Source organism: Cryptosporidium andersoni (assembly GCF_001865355.1).
Source record: "Cryptosporidium andersoni isolate 30847 chromosome Unknown contig_56, whole genome shotgun sequence".
Lineage (NCBI taxonomy): Eukaryota > Apicomplexa > Conoidasida > Eucoccidiorida > Cryptosporidiidae > Cryptosporidium > Cryptosporidium andersoni.
Genome location: NW_027122846.1, coordinates 1 through 22,119, shown reverse-complemented (window position 1 = coordinate 22,119; position 22,119 = coordinate 1). Strand labels below are relative to the sequence as shown.

At 31.0% G+C, this 22,119-nt stretch overlaps 6 protein-coding genes across 6 annotated transcripts; 3 read left to right on the top strand and 3 right to left on the bottom strand.

Annotated features, from left to right (window-relative positions):
- Positions 1-67: 67 nt before the first annotated feature.
- On the bottom strand, positions 68-6,559 carry cand_001370 (IQ calmodulin-binding motif family protein; the record flags this gene model as incomplete). The annotated part of the gene is made up of 1 exon (XM_067210385.1): positions 68-6,559. The coding sequence occupies one exon, from the start codon at positions 6,557-6,559 to the stop codon at positions 68-70; it is 6,492 nt and encodes a 2,163-aa protein (XP_067068336.1).
- A 320-nt stretch (positions 6,560-6,879) lies between these two features.
- On the top strand, positions 6,880-7,872 carry cand_001360 (uncharacterized protein; the record flags this gene model as incomplete). The annotated part of the gene is made up of 1 exon (XM_067210384.1): positions 6,880-7,872. The coding sequence occupies one exon, from the start codon at positions 6,880-6,882 to the stop codon at positions 7,870-7,872; it is 993 nt and encodes a 330-aa protein (XP_067068335.1).
- Positions 7,873-9,043: 1,171 nt separating this feature from the next.
- Positions 9,044-10,420, bottom strand: cand_001350 (uncharacterized protein; the record flags this gene model as incomplete). Its single annotated transcript, XM_067210383.1, has 1 exon — positions 9,044-10,420. One exon carries the CDS (start codon positions 10,418-10,420, stop codon positions 9,044-9,046), a length of 1,377 nt encoding a protein of 458 aa, XP_067068334.1.
- A 296-nt stretch (positions 10,421-10,716) lies between these two features.
- cand_001340 (uncharacterized protein) lies at positions 10,717-11,454 on the bottom strand (the record flags this gene model as incomplete). The annotated part of the gene is made up of 1 exon (XM_067210382.1): positions 10,717-11,454. One exon carries the CDS (start codon positions 11,452-11,454, stop codon positions 10,717-10,719), a length of 738 nt encoding a protein of 245 aa, XP_067068333.1.
- Positions 11,455-11,802: 348 nt separating this feature from the next.
- Positions 11,803-12,372, top strand: cand_001330 (uncharacterized protein; the record flags this gene model as incomplete). The annotated part of the gene is made up of 1 exon (XM_067210381.1): positions 11,803-12,372. The coding sequence occupies one exon, from the start codon at positions 11,803-11,805 to the stop codon at positions 12,370-12,372; it is 570 nt and encodes a 189-aa protein (XP_067068332.1).
- A 412-nt stretch (positions 12,373-12,784) lies between these two features.
- On the top strand, positions 12,785-13,709 carry cand_001320 (proteasome subunit Alpha type 6; the record flags this gene model as incomplete). Its single annotated transcript, XM_067210380.1, has 2 exons — positions 12,785-13,080; positions 13,247-13,709. The coding sequence occupies 2 exons, from the start codon at positions 12,785-12,787 to the stop codon at positions 13,707-13,709; spliced, it is 759 nt and encodes a 252-aa protein (XP_067068331.1).
- Positions 13,710-22,119: the final 8,410 nt, after the last annotated feature.

Below are 22,119 nucleotides of genomic sequence, written 5' to 3'. Positions count from 1 at the left end.
AGTACTTATAAAGATAAAATTTGAGTAATTTCAAGTTATAATATAGATCAACCATAAAAATATATTTTTATGAAATATCACTCAATTCACGACTGATATATAAATTACTTTCTAGTTTATTTAATAAGCCATTAAGTGTACCACCATCAATATTATCAATTCCTCTAGTCTTATGTGTATCCTTATATAAATATGAAGGAATATAATCTTTCGGTTGAACTCTATACAATAAATTATAACTTGGAATTGAAATAGATAGTTTAGAATCATTAGATTGGTTTGAATTTGAAGATATTGAAGCATCTAATTTAAAATTATTATTTGGAACCAATGATTTCCCACTTATATCATAAGTAGATGATCGTAATCTAGCTTGTAGATCTATTTCAGTATTATTATTAGAATTTATACTTTTTAATTCTGTGGGTTTTATTTCAATAGATCTATTACTTTCTATATTTTTACTGTATTGAGTAATAAGTTTACGATTTGTATCCATTTTACTTGAATTAAAATCAGTATTTTCTACTGATTTTTGAATAGGTTGAGATAATGCTTGACGTCGATGTTGAACCCATAATATACTCATTGTAGAACTAACACTAGAACAAATTTTTTCTGTCAATAAACCTACTTTTTGAGTATTTCTAACACATCTATACTGGTATAATATAGGCTCAAAATAAAATAAGGTATTCACTTGAACTTCATTATTATCATGTTTTGAATGAGTATTTTTACTATAATTTTCTGGTATATAGAGAATTGGTAAATCTTTACAACTATCTGGAATATTTACTTTTTTTTTTTCAGGTTTTGCATCCTTTTTTGACATATTGGGGATTTTCCATTTGACTAAATTTTCATCTATCTCAGAAACACTACTCTCAACAAATTTTGTAATATTGACAAGTTTTCCAGATTCTGTTTTAAATAATTCAACGGCATCAAAACCATATAATTCACTATCCTCTGTTATTACTGCAACAGATCTGATTGTGCAAGCTACTTGTGTTAATATTTTATTTTCCCATAAAGGATGTCTAACTATAGTGGGACAATGTATAGCTCTATCTATTATACAGGACTCACTCATTGATTTTAAAGAAGATTTGGAAGTAAGTATCTGGTTTTGGAATACAAAATTGGAAGAGCTAAGTAAATTATTACTAGAGTTAACATGATCAAAAACTGAAAAGTGACCCCACATATACATAATATTAACACCATTTTCTATTGTAGCTGCAACAAAGTCAGAACCTGCACTTATTGATGATATGATAGTCCTGTTACCCAAAGATAATGTAATTAAGCTTCTCCTTCTTGTCTTTTTTTTTATATTTCCAGTAAATTTTAAATTCAAAGACTCTAATGTGGGTAATTTCAATATTTTGGGTTTTAATACATGCTTTCTATTACTATTACCTAATTGTCCCTTATCATTTCTACCCCAGATATATAAATCTTGACCACATATAATATTAAAACCATTCCCACATATTAAATGTCTTATTCCTCCATACATAAAACTATTAGATGAAGCTCTTGGACATCCATTTGTGGAATAACAACTTCCTTTATCTTCATTTTTAGTTCCATATTTTTGATTACGATCTTCTAAATTACCAAGATCTATTCTATATGGCTCATAAAAATTTGAACTCACTTTTACTAAATCATAATCTTTCATATTCTTATATAATTTTTCAAATCGATTATCTTCAAGGCATACATGACTACCTGCACCCCAAATATAAACAGCTCCATTCTGGGTAACTACAGCACAATGTCTTGATCCGCATGATGCCATATATATTTGTTCCTCTTTTAAAGCCTTAAGTATTTCGGGGCTTGAAACATAATCTATATCATGACCATGTCCACATTGTCCGAAAGTATTATCACCCCAGGTAAACAGTTTACCATCATATGTTATGGCTGCAGAGTAATCAGTTCCACATCCAACCCAACGTATTTTTCTTGTATAGTCCACTTGTCTTAATAAATAACGGATACTCTTACCAGTATCTGAACACTTTGTATAACGATATTCCGAATCAATAAATTGGATAGGTTCTTTGATATTTGTAGAAGAACGATCAATTTCACAAGATCCTAACTGCCCAGCATTATTCAACCCCCACGCATAGACATGATTTTTATACTCAAAATTTAATAATTTGCCAGATTGTTGTCCAATTAATGCATGACTTTGTTTAAAATATTCATTATCTGGATAATTATCATTATTGAGTCTTTTAGAATTGTTCTTATTGATTGAAGTTGTATCAAATGTTGCAGACTCACTATTATCTTGTCCAGCTAAAACTCTTTCGGCTATTAAAGCTAAAGAATGATTCTGGCCAATTGAGAATTGAATAATTTTAAGTGGTGGAAATTGTTTAGTTGGAGCTATATCAAAAATAGCTGCACATAATCGTCTACATAAAGTTACAAAGCATCTACCCCATGTACCAGGATAAGATTCACGTATATCATGTGATATTTTAAGTTCAACTGGATTTAAAAAGACTGTATTACTTTCAACAATTCTTGCCAAAGGTTGAAATAATCCTTGCATTTTCAACAAAGGATATCTCATCATGTCAAATTGTATAAATTCCCTATCTAATAGATTTTGAAATTCTTCATTACGTTTTACAGGATCATGACTTAATTTTATGCGAACTGGGAATTGTTTTAATCTCTTCATTAATATATCACCTGAATTTAATAATATTTTGAATTTATATAATGCACGCCACCAATGTTGAATCATTGATGCAGATTTTAGTACTTTAAAATATCTATAAACTTCTAAGCAGGTATATGCACGGCATTGCACAACTCGTGCTGCATGTAACAAAGTTAAATATTGTTTTCTACAAAATGCCATTCTAAAAACTCTTTGAATTATAATAGCTTTATTGACTATTTCTCTATGAGACCGTATTTGTTCTCTGGATATATGACTACGTCTTAACATTCCTCTATATTCAATGTGTTTTGCAATACCTATTCGAATACAGGATTTACGTTTTAGAGCTAATAAGCATCGATTCAGTTTAAAAAGTTTTCCAAAACGTTTACGTTCTCTCCAGCCACGAAATACAGCTTGAATTTTCGTAGCCTTATAATTTGGAGTTTTTGTAAATGCTAATTTTTCAACTAAAGTTGCTTGGGCTTTAAATGTACGCCATGTGGATTGTATAACAAGAATAGAAAATTCTCTGAATTGATTATAACGAAGTATCAAAATTTTACGCCGAACCATTTCTCCTCTCCACCATGCTTGAATAGCTGTAGCTGCTATATTTCTAAAGAATTGGTGTTCTTCTTCACGTTTATAAGCCAATTCCTCTAATTTATCAAAGATTGTTGAAGTCTTAACCCATGGAATAGTTAAATGGATTAATAATGATATTCCGCATAGTAAATTACGTAATATAGCTACTGACTTATACCAAATCTTTACAAATCTTCTTCTTGCCAAAGCTTGAATTCTGACACTAAAAGAGTGTAGCTGTGCTAAAAATAGTCTTGGTCTTAAAGTTCTCCATGCTTGTTGGAGTTTAATGGCTGCTGGTAACATAGTTTTAAGATATTCTTCACGCCTTTTTTCTAAAACTAAAATCATTTTATTACGAATAAAAATGCTATATTTACCAATAAAATATTCTGTAGGAGGAACATCCATTCCTTCCATTAATATCCTAACTGCATTCCCTAAATTATCATTATTTTTTACTTGCTCTATCCCTTGCTTGTAAAGACGAGGTATAAATATTTGACTAAAGTTATATAAGAAAATCCTTAGGGGTATACGAACTGTGTAGCCATATTGCTGATGTAATACTTGTGCTGTTATATCATATCTAACAATCTCCTCAGTTATAACTCCTTCGTCTACAGTATCTAATTCATTATTTAATTCGTTTTCTTTATCTAGGAGAGTTATGTGAGGTTTAAAGCTTTTACAACAAATTATATATCTATTTTCAGATTCTTTTAAAAATTTACCTAGTAATATTGATGATGTATAAGCAATTTGCGACATTGATGGACATCCTGGTAATGCACTAAGACGTAACCAGCTCATATCCATATCTAAATTTGCCTTATCCCATGCTTCTTCAAATTGTATAATGTCTACATCTTCAATATTTTCGTTATTTCTTTTTTTATTTGTCTTATTTACATTTTTATCTTGAGATTTTTTTTTATCACTTTTTTCTAAAGTACTCCAACAATCCTTAATTATCGAATTTTTAGATTTTCTAAATAATTTTGCAATAGCTGGACTAACTTGGTTCATAATATCTTCATCAGCCATACCTAAAATATTATAATTACATTGACCAAATGAGTGCTCAATCGATATTTCTACTGGTAAAAATTCGGGTATATCATCTTGTAATTCATCTTCAACATATACAGTTGATTGGTTTAGTGATTCAACTCCGTCAACTTTAAAATTATCAGCTACATCACTAAATAAATCATGCCATTTTGCATCTGTATGGTTATTTTTATTCATTCTAGGCCTTCTTAAATTAATAATCCGATCCCTAATATCTTGATGATAAATCGTGGAAATTTTACATTGACGATCTTGAATTATTTTTACCCATTCTTCTTGGTCAGGAATTTCATTTTCAGTCAGGTTTTTATTTAATTTTTTGCTAGACGATGTCTTGGAGATTAATTCTCCACCCTGCTTATTTAACGACTTATTATTCTTAGTTAATTCATTAATATATTTTAATTTATCATTTGGCTTATTTTTAAGTAATTTATTGAATATTTCTCGTGAAGGTTCCAAATCTATTCTTCCAAATTCATCGGAAGGTGTTGATTTGTACATTACGGGGGTTACTGCTTCACAATCTTTTTCTAATTCTTCTAAAAATTCATATAATTTTCTCTGACGCCTTGAGACTGTTCTAAGTGCCTTTAATAACCCAAAATCCTCTGAATCAAAAATATCTAAAGATTGATGCACATCTCTATAGTTTACTGGAGGCAATGGTATATCTTCAGAGCTATAAACCTGTCTCTCACGTATAAATGTATCATATATATAAACTTTTTTAATATGTTCCTCAAAATAATTTTGGAGAGCATTTGATAAAGAATACCCATTTACTGCTATACCCGGACCATGGATTAAAAATACTGAATTTAGAGTATGTATATCATAGTTAGGTGGAGGTCTGATATTCTTATTTACAACATCTGTGATCCAGTCTACCAGCCTACAATATAGACCTACACTGAGTTGTATAAATGAATAAACAGTAGTTGCTGCTTTACTTAACTGCTCAATTGACACACCTAATAAACGAGATAGCATTGGAATAACCACAATTTTTATAGATGACATTTCATCATCTGCAGTATTTATCAAAAGAGATACATATGCATCGGATACTACCACAGAAACCAATATCTTAAAAAATTCAATCTTTTGTTCATCACTTAATCCTAGTGAGTGTAAAGATCCTATTGTCATTCTAAAGTTTTTTAGATGGTCTGATATATTTGATCTTAAATGTGGAGATACTTGAATCAAATATAAATCCCTCTCTGAGTCTGTTATTTCTAATCCTTTTATTAAAGGGTTATCTTTTTCTAAAATAATACCATGAGCAACTTGATAAAAGATATTAAATAAAGGCTGACTAGTATGTCGACCCCAGTATGTTAAGCTATTTGTATTTAGGCCCCACAAAAATACATTAATTCCACAAAAGCAAGATTCTTTATCAATGTAAATTCTCCAAATTTGACCTGCAGCACTCGTTCCGAATTGTGATAGCCTATCTTGGTTAACGATTAATTCACCAGGGAATTGTATTAAAGATCTTATTAAGTGAGTAATTGCAGCTACTTTTTCAGAAATAGTAATAGAACTTCTTAAGTGCTTGTATAAACTCAAGTTTTTAGCCAAAAATCGAACTATCATGTGAATATTTAGACATTTACCTGCACCCTCAGTTCCCATAGCTATTAATGCTTGGTCCATATATTTTTCATTAAATGATATTAAAGATTGTCTAGTAACTGAAAAAATATGAGGTTCATATCTAGTACTCATTTCCATCCAAAACTTTTGAACTTGAACATTATCATAAGTTTGCATTAGTCGTGAAGTTGATACCCCTTTAGGAAGTATAAAAATTAGCACTTTACCACTAAATGTGTAATAAAAACCAGCTGCACATCTATCACCAAGTATATGAGATATTCCATGAGATGTTGTTATATCCAAAAAAACTAAATCTGGACTTTTTATTGGATTAGTTTCAATTAGGCCGATATTCTTTTTTGGATAGCTTTTTATTTTTATGATGTTTTTGGAACTATCTGGCATAAATTCAACCATTACATTCTTACCCAAATTTGTATCTCTTAAGTACCCACGTAAATACTTTAACTTTCCCTTATAATAGTCTAAAATCCATACTGGGATCCCATATATCATATTCAGATCTTGAGAGACTTCATTATTATGCGTTGTGTCAATTTCTTGCAACATCCCAGTACCTTGAGATGACATTTTTTTTACTTAGCTTGACTAATAACATATGAAGATACTTGTAGAATACCTTTTTAATTCCTGAATTTTCGCCCTTTAAGATTCTTCCATGCAATTTGATACTACCAAGGCCAAATTCATACTTGAGTTTTCTTATCCACTTGCATAAGTGTTTCAAAAAGACATGCTAAATACCGCCCAAAAAATGATTTTTAACTTATTAATAGCTCCTGTATTAAGGTTTAGTTTTGGTAAATTTAAACAAAATTCTAGGTGATGATTTTTACTAAGGTTATATTTCTAATTCATAATATAAGAGGTTACTCATAATTTAAATTTGAATGACTTTAATCACGTTTACAATTTTATATGTAGTATTACTGGTGAAAGATTCTTTACAAAAAGAAATTATAGATAGTCGTTCACCCTCAGGGGGTGTAATGATTAATGGATATAGTCATAAACCTGGGATATTTTACTTCTTAAATGAGGAGTTAAAGTGGAGAGACAATGATTTACCTTTTTTAAATTATATATGGGACGTGATTGCAAACTCCTTTGTAAATTTACTAAATTATACAGATCTGTCTGAAGAAGGTTTATTAATTACTTATAGCAATGAAATTATGAATTTGGCAGCAAAGACTGAGGTGATAAACGATATTTATAAGAAATTTCTCCTTAATAAAGGGTCTGTAGATGAACTAATTATATATGAACAAGAATTTAAACCTATGTACAAGAGATATCGTGATGAGATTACCTTAAGTCCCCTAATTTCTATTGCAGCACATACTTTAACACCAATTAATGCTGAAAATTATAATTTACCAATTTATCCAGATGAGACTTTAGATCCAACTTTACGTAAATTCAAAATGGAACTAGCAATGAATACTTGGTCAGCAGAGTTTCAAGAATTTTCAGGATATTTCAAAATAATGATTCCAAGATTATTATCTTTATGCAGAGAGATTAATAATCGTTTAAAAAATATGTGTAGAAAGACTAGTATTATTGGGAAAAATTATTTATTGGAATTGATAAAAGTACAGAAGTTTTTTTTGCAATTACTAAAAGATCCCAATATATCTAATATTAGAAAATTTGATAATAAGGAGATTTCCACTTTTTATAATTCGGCGAAAAAATTAAGAAGTGATTTGTTGGCTTTTCTTCCATATCAGATAACTATTAGGAAAATAGATCCAATTAAAGCTGATGCTTTGGGAATTCCTATGTTTGTAGGTTCCAATTATAACAGACTGGATCCAGTATCTAAAACTTTTTATGATAATTTAGTTCTTGAAAAATTAGAAGTTGACTCTATTTGAGTATTAAGATTTATATTTACATTGTACATTGCAGAGAATGAAATATATTAAATAGCCTTAGTTATTTGGACTTGTATTAAAGAATGTCAAAGATTTACTCAGGTACTAATTTTAGTCTAATTTAGTCTGTCAAATTAAATTTCTAAAAGAAAAAGTAGTTACCTACATTACCTTTAAATATTTAGATACTATAATTTAGTGCCATAGCAAACAAATATATTTGTGAATTTTTTAACTAAATATATCTAGTAATTGGATGTTTGAGGTTTACAATATAAAGAATTAGGGGATTTTTTTAATTCAGGAGTTAATAAATTTACAATTTAAGTCCTACAAGGACTTTAAATGAGATTTTTGAAGTTAAAAATTTCTTTTTATTTTAAAAGTAGTTTAGTAGAAATATTGAACATAGTCAAGAATCACCTATATATGGTAGATAGGTAAAATAAGGAAATCTGGGGAATTGACGATGGAATCTGTTGGTAAACATAATTAACCCTTGTTTGACTTTACTAATAAAATAAACTTAAATTTACTGAAGAAATAGGTGATCACTTCATTATTGAAGATTTATTTCCATATTGAGTAATAACTTTCAAAATTTAATTGATACTAAATAAAAAAAGAAAAAAAAGCAACTATAACTTATTATTTATTCTGGTCTCTCTAAGTAAACACTTCTTTAGTCTAATACTTATTTTGGAGGACTCTTAAATACTTCGGAATTACTTAGAATATTCAATATTTATCTTTTAAATTAAATTGAATATTCTATTAGATCTATATTCTATATATAGGGATGAATATAGAATGAAATATTACATAAAGTCTCTTTAGGTTAAATTCTCCTTAGAATATTAATTTTCAAAATCAGTTCACTTAATATTTAATTTAGTATTGCTAATTTGCAGATAATTTAACTCTTATTTCTTTTTTTTCTTTTTGCTACTCTATTTCAAAATCAACATCTGGTTTGTAATTGTAATATTTCATATTTAATGTAAAACAGGTAGCAAGCTTGTTACCATGGCTAGTTGCTGATTCTCTCAACTGATAAAGTAGATATAATTTATTTGTAGTTCATACTAAATATATAGAGGAAGACTTTAATAAAGTTGTACTACAAACAAGTTTGGTTGTACTAAGAACAAATCTGGGTAATAGAGTAGCTTCAGGTTAGTTCTACTAAATAAATAGGTAAAATTCTATCTGTAGTAGTTAATGTAATGATATCCTTGTATAGATCAAACGGGTATACAAGAATTAAACAAACTAGAAATCTTGTTATTCTAATTTTTGTCATATAATTTCTGAAAATAAAGTTGAAAGACTGTTTAGTAGCAACTGGAGCTGAGCCAATAGTATAGAGCATTAAATTTTCCGGTTCATCGATATAAATACATACTTTAATTGTTGGGCTTATATTTTCATCTTTGCTCATTAATCTAATTGATCTTATTAATCTTTTCCTTGCAAAGTAACAATATAATTTCCCAACATTGGGGATTGATTTCAAGTCCAAAAATTTTATTAGTGCATCAACTTCTCTATCACTACATAAATGAGGTAAAAGTGAACTATCTTCACTATTAATTCCAAATGGAGGATTTATAGACAAAGAAAGTAGAATATACTCAGCCTCATATTTTTTATCAAAATCGATTTCTTTAGTATCATCTTTACTAAAGAAATCATTATTCCAACAGAATAACTTATATTCAGGAACTATCTCTGAAAGCTTATCTGAAAAAACACTGCAATTCGTCAAAGCTGATTTCGAAGTCATTGAATCTTTACAGCTCTTATTAGAATCTTTAATATCTTTAAATTCCAAATTATCTATTGTCCTAGCTGAACTATTTCTTATATTATCAAATTTGCATTTGCATCTATGAACTTTTTCTATATCTTCTAAACATACTTCACATGGCTTGACTAGATCCTTTCCTTTAGAACATAATAAATTAGTACAAGATTGATCTTGTCTAGACTGGAGTTTTTCTAAGTTATCTACTTTAAAATGAAATATCTTATCTTGTAGATAAGGAGATTTCATGTCACATTCTTCACTTTTAATATATTGGCATGGAATATTATCTCTATATGATGTATTGCAGTTGTTTATCTCCAAATCTCCACAACAATTTACGATACAGTTCTGATTATCTTCAAAATTCTTTTCTAAAGAATTCAAGAGCTTATCAGATTTACATAAAGTATTATTATCTCCATAAATATTTGGATTACAATTGATAATGTTGTTTAAAGATTGTTCAGTGTACTTTGTAAGTAATTCTTCAACAAGATCTTCATCACAAGAACTATCTGAAATTTCCCGAGGGCATCTGTCAAACTTAACCATATTCTTTAGTTCAGGACTTTTAATTTTATTTAACTGCTTCTTTCTTCGAGATTTCTCTTTAATATATTTTTGAATCTTTTCAAGTCTCCTGTTACATTTCAAGATTTTTAAGTCAAAGTCATATGAATTGTTAAGCTTAGTTTCCATAGTTTCATTATTTAAATCTTTGATAGAATTAAAAGTCATCTATAAAGAAACTTTAATTAATGTACTTATATTAATTGCAAAATTAGGATATACATTTTAGAAATATTAGGATTAGACAGTTTTTGAAAAATTGTAAATTAGTATACAAAATCCCACACTATTATAATAACAATAGCAAATAATAAGAAAATTGCCAAATAATATCAACTATTAAATAGAGTGACATTATATTAGTGTTATTAGTTATTATATACTAAAATTGAAATTGAAAGGCTTTATAAAAGTTTAACAATAAACCACTAAATCCCATTATTGAATCCCTAATTTTAACCAAATTATTCATTTTTTAAATAATCAGAATCTGTTCTCCACAAATTTGTTAAAGATTTCTTACGTTGATATAGCATATAACTATACATATATATAGATCCTGGTATATAGAGGCATAGTATAGCTATATATACGTGTGCAAGATTTACTTCAAAGTTAAACTTGTTTGGCATTTCCTGAGGGAAATGAATTAATTTTAAATATATTGAATCTTTAACAGAAGAGTGACTTCGAATATCATAGATGAAATTTGAACAGATCACAACTTCGGAAAGTATCCCTATAGGATACAATATAATAAAGGCAGTATATCTTAGCCATTTGAGAAATACTGGTATCTTTATATTAGGGTAAATATTTGATAATTTTAAGACTATATAATAAGGGTATCGAATTAGCTCAGATAAGCTCCAAGCTATTACTAGTATGCTTGAAAATATAGTTGTAATCTGAGGAGAGTTTTCAGGAGAAAAGAAAAAAATAATCCATACAATATGAAGACGAGATAAAACCTGAACTAATGTTGGAAATATAGGGGATGATACCAGACCAAATAAAGAATTTAGAATATCAAAAACTGCTATAGTTTGCGATATTTGTAATGGTAATATAAAAAGTGAAAATGCAGAGTCTTTATCACGAATATTACCAAGTATTACAGCCAAAAGTGTAATAGTCCAAGTAGTAGTGACTAAGATACCATAGGTTACTAAATACCAACTTTTAGTAAAAATAAAAGTCATCTCCTCAATTTCTACTAATCAATATGATTATAGTTTCGAATATGGGGTTAATTAATCTGACTTATCAATAGCTCATTCATTTACCACACGTCCCCTCACTTATCAGGATGATCAGTATAGAGCCAATAACCACGTGATGCACCATTTCTAGGCGCCTTAAATTTATCTTTTAAAAAAAATGAAATCTAAGATTTTTTTTTCAGAAAAGTAAAAATTTCCAAGTTGAATAATCTTTTAATTGAGGAAGAGAGGGGGGAATTTCCTGATATCCATGAGTTATTTCTTTACTATAATGATTTATGTTTTGGTGGTAATTTAGGTTCTGTGATAGTTAGATGGAGCTCAAGAATGAAGCTTTGTGCTGGAACATGTACCTATGAAATAGGTGGAAGATGTGTCATTAGTTTGTCGGAACCCTTACTAAAATATAGATCAGTTAAAGAACTTAAAGAAACATTGTTGCATGAATTAATACATGCTTATTTATTTGTTACAAATAATTGTAAAGATAGATCAGCTCATGGACCAGAATTCATATTTCATATGAATAGAATTAATATGAAAACAGGTTTGAATATAACAATATATCATTCATTTATTAATGAAGTCAATTTTTATCGTACGAATATATGGCGTTGCAATGGTCCTTGTAGATTAGAAGCTCCATATTATGGTTTTGTAAAACGTTCTATTAATCGTGCTCCGGGTCCAAATGATTCATGGTGGAATCTACATCTTTCTAAATGTGGTGGTAAATTCACAAAGATTTCAGATTCAGATAAAACTAGGAATTCTACTGTATTTAACAAGCAAATAAGTAACTCATATGCCTCTAAAGAGGAGACTCAAAAGACAAATATTGATTTAAGCTCAGATTCCGATGTAGAGATAATACAAATTGTTGAAATTAGTGATTAGTATTAGTCTAGTTAAACTAATTTCTATTATATATAGTCAACTTTACTAATTATTTAATGACTCTGATATATTATACTAATTCAGGTATTACTGGGTTATATTCTTCTTAATGTACCAATTAAATCGCTATAGCACTACTCTACTATGTTTTACAATACTATATCTACAAGTTAAGTGGTTTTTTTATAGCGCTTGTAGACTCATTTGTATAGACAACCACAAATATTTTAACAGTGGGTCTAGATCATAATGTAGCAAAAATTCACAAAAATAGCGCCAAGGAGAACCAAACAATTTTATCAGGCGCCATATATGCAGATGAGTTTTCTTATAAAGTGGTAGGGGGGCGTGATAAGATAGACTGTAGTGTTTCTTTACATATTAGAAGTACTTAACATTATAATATTGAGAAATGTCCCGTGCATCTCAATCTTTGCATGACCGTCATATTACAATTTTTTCTCCAGAGGGTAAATTGTACCAAATTGAATATGCTTTTAGAGCAGTTAAAAATTCTAATTTAACAGCAATAGCAATTAAAGGGACAGATACTGTTTGTATTGCTTGCCAAAAAAAGGTACCTAATCAACAGGGACAACAAGATAAGCTATTGGATACTTCTTATGTAACATCCATGTTCCGTATTCGAAGGGGTATTGGAGCTGTAGCTTTAGGAATAGGACCTGACTGTAAGGCCATGATATCAAAGTAAGTTTTTATAATTAATTATATTAGTAAGATAGTATATTTTATTTTTAAGTGAGAAAGTAGATTGTAATAGATATTCTTGATAATCTATATAATACAATCTATCTATCTACGAATCAATGTCTCTTTTATTTCCAATATTCTTGATATCTTTTCTTTTTTATAGATGTAGAGAAATAGCAAGTGATTTTACTTTTAATAATGGTATGGAGATGCCTGTATCATATCTATGCCATAAAGTAGCAGATGTAAATCAAATGTATACCCAACATGCATCTATGAGGCTTTTAGGAGCCTCTGCAATGTTTGTATCTATAGATGATGAAGATGGACCTTCTATTTATAAGGTAGATCCAGCAGGGTACTTTGCATCTTACAAAGCATGTGCTATTGGATCCAAAGAACGAGAGGGAACCAATATTTTGGAGAAGATTCTTAAAAAGACACAATTATCTTCTTCAATAGACGTAATTAATGCAACTATTGAGTCTCTACAAAGTACTTTAGGTGTTGATTTTAAGTGTGGAGATATTGAAGTTGGAATTGCTACGGTTAATCAACCAGTGTTTAGGCTACTCTCTGAAATTGAAATAGATGAATGTTTAACAACTATTGCTGAGAAAGATTAAAATAATATTTAAACTAATTTCTTAGATAATTGACTCTCAACAAGCGAGACGTGGTGTAGAGAAAATGGTAAAAAGAATGATTTTATTGAATTTATTAGCCTACTTTATTGTTCACAGATTTCTGTACCACATCTAGTATGTAGGAAGTAACACTTTGATACTATATAAATAACTCTATGGTATTTGTGACCCTATCTTTATTTAATAAATCAGAATCTACGAGATCACTTTTTGTTCTAAGGATGTTTCTAATATTTGACCTTTTTTATAGTTTGTAAGAAAATACTTGGCGGCTATGGCGCTTTTATTTTCGTGGAATTTTCATTATAAGTAGCCGGTAGATTCACTTTATTCAGCCCGTAACAGCTGGAGTGATTGCGAAAACGTGTGAAGCGCTGTCTATTTGTGATACTTGTCAGTATAATTTGCCTATATAGATAGACCTATAATAAAGTATGAATAGTACATTAACCTATTTAATAAGCCATATATATATAAATATATTGGTGGAATAAATTATAAAAAAAAGGGGGCCCTCTTATCTAGTATTCAAAGTACTGGCTATAAAGTTATGCATGCTTGTAATACAGCAATATAGTGTCTCTCCTAGAACTAATAAAAATAATTGGATAAAGATTTTAATTATAATTTTGTTTATTTCCTACTTTTTATTTACTTCTTTTTTTCTCAATTTAACTATTTGGGGGGCTCTCAAGACTGAAATCTAGTGGCTTGTTTTTATACTTTGTTCAACAATAAATTTAAAAAAATCCAGTAGATCCAAATAACTTCAAAAACTTAAAATTTAATATCTATCTAATAGAACTGGTTCATTCTTTTTTTCTTAGTTTCAGATTATCTACTATCTAATTATTTTTATATATTATCCTATTATCTGAACTCTTGTTGAGTTTACAAAACTACTCCTAGATAGACCTGGGATGCAAGTAAATAAAGAACAAGGCTCTCAGCCAAATGTATCACCTATTACACCTATAATGCTACATACCTCTTCTGAGGATCTCAAGAAATCTCAAGAACTCGTACAAGTTTCAACACAACAATCAATGTTCGAAGATCTGTTTTTACAATTTGGAGAAAATCCTTTCTATACATGTTTGAAGAGATGGGCTAAACAGAAGAAATCTGAGCAGTTTCTGATGTGGCTCAATTCTATGGGTGATATAAAATTGGAACTGAGCTTTCATGACATTTATGTATGTGTTTCTAAGCTTTGTTACCATCTTAGAGTAAATCTAAAACTTCAAACTGGTGATAGAGTCATGCTTTGTTATCCACCAGGAACAGATTTTGTAGTCACATTTTTAGCTTGCTTATCAGCAGGTATTGTAGCTGTCCCGGTTTATCCTCCAGATCCATCTAAGGGACAAAGTGACATTCAAAGATTTTGTGATATAAAAGATATTGCAGGAGCTTCACTATCGCTTACAAATAATCAGTACTACAGGGTTGTAAATGTATTAAGAACTATCTCAAATGATAGTAGATTCTTTGATATTAATTTTATTGCTACAGATACATCAGAAATCAATCAGATAAATGTAATGGATGCAATTGAAGATATTACTAGCACAGATGAATCAAAGCGAGCTTCTTATATTGGAACTAAAGTTAGATCTGATTCAGTAGCTTTTTTACAGTTTACTTCTGGATCTACATCCCAACCAAAGGGAGTTGTAGTTACTTATGGATGTCTTTTGTTTAATGTACATTTGTGTATCCGAAGCTTTTGCATCCCAGTATTTTGGGACACTTCAAATAAGATAAATTCCACAGTAAATTGCAATCTTGAAACACTTCAGGAAGATAGGCAAAATGTAAATGTTAACTTTACAGATAAAAATAATAGAATGGAATATAGTAGTTGTATAAGCCCTGGTACTAGTTCACAGCATAAAAGTGATTATGGCTATGATCTTGATGGAGTACCGATTATTTTTAATGATGCACCTTTGAGTGTAGATGATTGGAATTTCTTGAAGCAAAACTTCAAAGATGGTGGACTTATTTCTCTTGATCAACTTACATATGATAAATACTACACTTACATGTCAGTTATAAATAATATATTTAAAATAAGCACAGGTCATAATGTTAGAGCTTTTAGTTGGTTACCATTATATCATGATATGGGTCTTATTGGTTTTGTCTGTACCCCTATAGTTTTTGGTTGTACTGTAATTCATATGTCACCTTTAGATTTTATCCGGAGACCTTATATATGGCTTCAAGCCATGGATAAATATGATTGTAGCTGTAGTGGAGCTCCTAATTTTGCTTTTGAAGTTACAATACGAAAGACTCCTCCAGAAATAATATCAAAACTTAATTTAAGCAGAATTTTAGGTATTCTTACTGGAGCTGAACCAGTTAGATATAGTACAGTTACAAACTTTCTAAATCACTTCAAAAACTGTGGCTTAAAACCTTCTGCAATCCATCCAGCTTATGGTTTGGCAGAACATACATTAATTGTATCAGGAAATCCGCGATTTAGGGCTCAAATTTCAAGTTTGACAGTTAAAAGCCAAACTCTAAGGGAAAAAAAGTTGGTAGATGTTGTTTGTAAAGATGGAGATGCCAAATATCAACAGAATGCAGATTATATTACTTTAGTTTCTAGTGGTCATATATTTTCTAGTGTTGATGTTAGAATTGTAAATCCTGATACATTTACAGAGGTACCTTGTGGAGGAGTTGGAGAAATCTGGATATCTAGTGTATGTGTAACATCAGGATACTATCAAAATTATGAAGTAACAGCTAAGGCATTTAATATTGCCTTCACTCGACTTGATGGTTCATTATCTCCACCTTCTTATCTTAGAACTGGTGATAGTGGATTTCTTTACAAGGATATGTTATTTGTTGTAGGTAGAATCAAAGATCTTATTATTATAAGAGGACGTAATTATTATCCACAAGATATTGAAGAGGCTGTGGATTCAGTACCAGGTATACGTCCAGGATCTAGTGCAGCATTTGCTATTACTCAACAAAATGGTGAGGAGGTTGTTGGATTAGTAGTGGAAGTTCGGATGGAGACAAGTCTACTAAGCCGTGTAAGAAGATTCTTTGAAAAGCCTGCTTATGATACTATTGTGAGAGCAATTTCAAAAGCTATTTTCTCAAGATGTGGTTTACCGGTCCATTATATTTGGCTTTTAGCACCTAGAACTGTACCCAAAACTAGCAGTGGTAAAGTCAGACGTTTTATGGCTAGAGATAAAATTATATCTAAACAAATTACTCCACTATTTGAGTGGATATGTGAACAGACTTCTAGTTTACCAACATATGTTGAACGCTCTTCTCAGTTCATTAGCCCTACTTCAGTTATAATTTCTAGGTCATCTAATTCCAATCCCTATAACCACCAAAGTGAGACTTGTGAAGGTCAGGTTACTGTTCCTAAGAGAGATAACCGTCCTGGAACTTACTTTACTACTTCTGAAACTCCTGAAGATATTAAGGAAAAGGTTATATATTGTGCTTCAGAAGTTCTCAATATTCCAGCTTCATCTTTAGATTTAAATGCTCCATTACATGAATATGGTGTCGATAGCATGGGATATGTACGCTTCTCAGAGTTAATTAGTGAGGAATTAGGTTTGGAAATAGAACCTACTATTCTATTTAACTATCCTACAGCTCATGAAATAATAGAATTTATCATAGCTGAGCTTACTGGAAAGTGCCAACCTCAAGATATTATCTTAAGACGAGATAATAATTTAAAGCATACTAAGAATGAGATAGTAATAATTGGAGCATCTTGTAACTTCCCAGGAGGTTCAACTACTCCTGAACTATTTTGGGAAATGTTACAATCATGTACTGATGCAATTGTGGAAATTCCACGTTCTCGTTGGGATATAGATGAATTTTATTCTGCAGATATGGATGCAGAGAATAAGATGTACGTACGTGAGGGTGGTTTTATTGAAGATGCTGATATGTTTGGAGCATCATTCTTTCGTATATCACCAGCTGAAGCACGAGCTATGGACCCCCAGCAACGTATATTTTTGGATACAGCTTATGAAGCATTAAGTAGATCTGGATATAGTCGTGAAAACCTTAGCAAACAACCCATTTCTGTATTTGTTGGATGTTGTAGTAATGATTGGAATCAAATTTGTAAATCTGAGGAAATTACTCAATCAGTTGGAACATACGCTGCAACAAGTCATGCAGCCTCAATTATTGCTAATCGTGTGTCTTATACTTTAGGTCTTACAGGATCATCTGTAACTGTGGACTCAGCTTGCAGTGCGTCACTGGTAGCTTTACATGTTTCAATTCATGAATTAACCTCATCTCTGTGTGAAGCTGCTGTTGTAGGAGGTATAAATTTGATGCTATCACCCCAAATTACTATAGCGCTTTGTAAGGCCCGAATGTTGTCTGTAGACTGCAGATGTAAGGTATTTGATGCAAGCGCAAATGGATATGCTAGAGGAGAGGGCGTTGGAGTCTTGGTACTAAAATCTTTACAGAAAGCCGTTAAAAGTGGTAATACAATAATTTCAGTAGTGAAGGGTACTGCTGTAAATCATAGTGGACGTGCTGCATCTTTGACAGCTCCTAATGGGATTTCTCAGCAAAAAGTGATTCGAGCTGCCTTAATAGAAGCTGAAGTAGTTCCATCTTCTATTCAATATATAGAAGCTCATGGTACAGGTACTTCTCTAGGAGATCCAATTGAGATGTCAGCTCTTAAGGCTATATTTAGTCATGGTAGAGATTCTGGAAAGCCCTTAATTGTAGGAGCTGTAAAAACCAATGTAGGTCATCTGGAAGGAGCTGCAGGCATGGCAGGACTTTTCAAAGCTATGCTGGCTATTAAACACCAAATTGTACCTCCAAATATTCATTTTAAATCTCTTAACCCACATATTGATCTAAAAGGATTCCCTGTCGTTATCCCTGTAATACATACACCTATTAATTCTTATGATAATTGCAAGAGGCTAGCTGGTATTTCATCTTTCGGATTTGGGGGTACAAATAGTCATGTAATTATTGAAGAACCTCCGACTATTCAAGAAACTAGTGAATCTGTGGATGGCATTGAAATATTTGAAACTCCAACCACAGCATTTATATTTGGATTTCAAGGTTTCCAGTTTGTTAATATGGCACGCAGCCTATTTGAAACAGAAGCTGTCTATAGGGAGTCATTTTTAGCTTGTTGCCAAATTTTGGATCCTCTTTTAAATCAATCGTTATTATCAATAATATATCCTCAAGGAACAGATCCTGTGCACCTCAGTGTAGCACAATGTAAATTAGATCAACTTGTATTTTGTCATTGTACTCTATTTGCAGTTCAATATTCTATGGCTAAGCTATGGGTTTCTAAAGGAGTTACTCCTGAAGTAGTTATAGGTTTTGGAGATGGTGAACTAGTAGCTGCAACTTTTGCAGGATCACTCTCTTTAGAAGATGGTCTCAAAATATGTCTTCTCAGAGCCTCTATTATTTCAGCTTTTTCTTCTGAAAATGAGGGAACTCTTGTTTTGTGCAATTCAAGTGAGGAAGATATGGAGATGATTATTGCAGATGTTAGTTCTGGTGACAATAGCTCTGTAGTAGTTGCTGCTAATTTAGGTCTAAATGAGATTTTATTATCTGGAAAGACCTCAGAAATTGAATCTATTTTAGTGGCTCTCAAGTCTACATCTGCTGAAAGTGAATTAATGCACACTTCTTCAAGAATGCTGGGAGTATCCCATGCTCTGCATACTCCAGTACTTAAGGATACAGTTGAACCCATTGCTCAACTTTTGAGTGGCAATATACTCTTAAAACCTGAATTACCCTTTATTAGTGGCAAAACTGGCAACTTTGTATCAAAGGAAATTACAAACCCGAGATACTGGGCGTGGCAAATAGTTGATAAAATAAAAGCATATGATGCAATTAAGACAGCTATTTCTGCAGGCTGCAGAGTATTTATAGATGTTGGCCCTACATCTGTTACATCTCCAATAGATATTGAGCTCATGCAAAATCTCAATAAAGAAAATGAGAATTTTGAGACAATCAGAAATATAACAGGAAATGTATTAAGAACTATGACTGAAGATGATATGCTAATAGGTCAATCAAGACTGAGTTCTACTGTACTGTTGGACAGTGAAGTACCTAACAATACAACTTGGATTTCCTCTTTCACTTCTGAAGGTTATAGTTTACCAAAATTTAATGACTTAACTAATTATGTCCAACAAGTTATAAAGATAACAAAATTCACTCCCAGAACTTATCTTGAGAAAAAGCTCCCAAAACAGGATGGTTTATTTCCAAGAGAGGCTTTTCCATGGGTTGGAATTCCTCATCCATTCTTGAAAAGCAATAACAAGGCAAGTACTGGATACGAGTTTAAATCATTATCTTATTTATCGTCAGCTTCTGTTCGTCTACTATCTGATCACATAGTCTATGGGCATATAGTTATGCCTGCAGCTGGCTTTGTGGATATTGCAGCTGCTGCTTTATCTACATCTCTTGGATTAACAGAAGAACGTTGTACAGTTACTCTAAAAAGTGCTGTGTTTGAGTCTCCAATGGTTATTGGTAATGATAAGAGCGATATTGAATATTCTACAGTTTTAGAAAATATCCCAAATGTTTTAAATAGAAGTTCCTTAAACTTAGGGAATTATGATAAAACTGAAAATCAAGGGAATATACAAGTGGAGTGTATTATTAGTGGTTCTCAAGAACTAATAATTAGTAGTAGCAACATGGATGATGAAGTTTTCACTCAAAATTTTAGTTGTTTAATAGAAAGTGGGGGTGACCTTCCTAAAAAACCTATATCTCTTGAGGATCTGAGAGCTACTTATCCTATTGAATTTGATGTTAATAATATCTATAGGGAACTTTCTAGAGTTGGCTTGAAGTATGGTAACAGATTTAGGACATTGAAGGAATTATACAAAAGTGAAGATGCGCAACGAGCTCTTGGAAAACTGAGTTTATCTAAATTCAGTAAGCTAGATTCCTTTGAGAAAGGCTTCTTTATTCATCCAACAATTATTGATGGTTCCTTACATGTTGCATCTATTTTAGTGGGCAATCTCAGTGAAAGAAATAATGAACTTGATATTCCTGGTTCATCTATTCAAAAGGATAATAAAAACGAAGAAAAGCAACAACCTAGTAAGGCTATGATTCCTGTATCCATTGATCGTGCAACACTTATTAAAAGTACGGATTGTGATACCTTTTGGGCAAATGTTTCAATATGCAACCAAGATAGGAAGACTGCAACTATTAATGTTGAACTATATGATTCAAAAGGGTATTTAGTAGTAGAACTCTCCAAAGTTGTCCTTTGTCAGTTAGATTCTACATCCATATCATCTTTTTCTTTTGAAAGACAAACAAATGACTTACTGTGGACCAATGAGTGGATTACCTATGGGCAATTGCAAATCCAAAACTGTACAGAAATAGCTTCTAATGAGGAAATATATAATAAAGCAGAAGGATCTGAATTTATAAAGGATGGTTTACAAAGTATATGTTCCATCTTAGTTTTGCACTTTGGAGAACATATACCTCATGTTTTAAATGAAATTCAAGATCAGTCCACCAATTTCCAATACCTGAATCTAACAAAAATAAAAAGTAACTCATGGACTGAAGAGCTTGTAAAATACTTTTCTCAGAATTATGACTATGTTGTATTTCTACCTGCTATTGAAGTAGAAGATAATAGTACTGGTGAACTTGGAAATGAAGATGCTATACATGTTTTAAATGCAGGTCTCAGCATTTGTAAGGCAATCATTCAAATCTACACAGAGAAATCAAGTGAATCGCAAATTATACAAGATAGTTCAGAGTATGAGCAGTCACAGAGTTCCCCAAAGTATAAGCATTCTAAGAAACTTCAAAATCTTCAACCTAGTATTCCAGCTATTTGGATATTAACATATAAGACTCAAAATTTACAGAATACCGAAGTTATAAAAGAATTACCAATTCATGCTGGTTTATGGGCCATGGCAAGATCAGCAAGAATTGAAATGAAAATGATATATTCTATTCTATCTCCTATAAAATGTCTTGACGTAGAATTTCTATTGAATACAAAAGTTGAATATAAGAGAGATCAGGCTGAAATACTTAGTACTTTCAATTGGATAAACAGCATGTCAAGTATATCAAGGTTTGATACTGAGTACGAATTTTGCATAAGATCTAGAGTTATCTGCGTCAACCGTTTAAAGAAGTGTCTTGATATAGCTATAAAGGGACCACTAGAGCTTTGTATGACTGGAAGGGGGTCCTTAACAAATTTGAAATTAAGAGGTATGTCATCTTTCCAAAGGGCAAACCCAAGAGAAGGAGAAATAGAGATTCGTGTAAGATC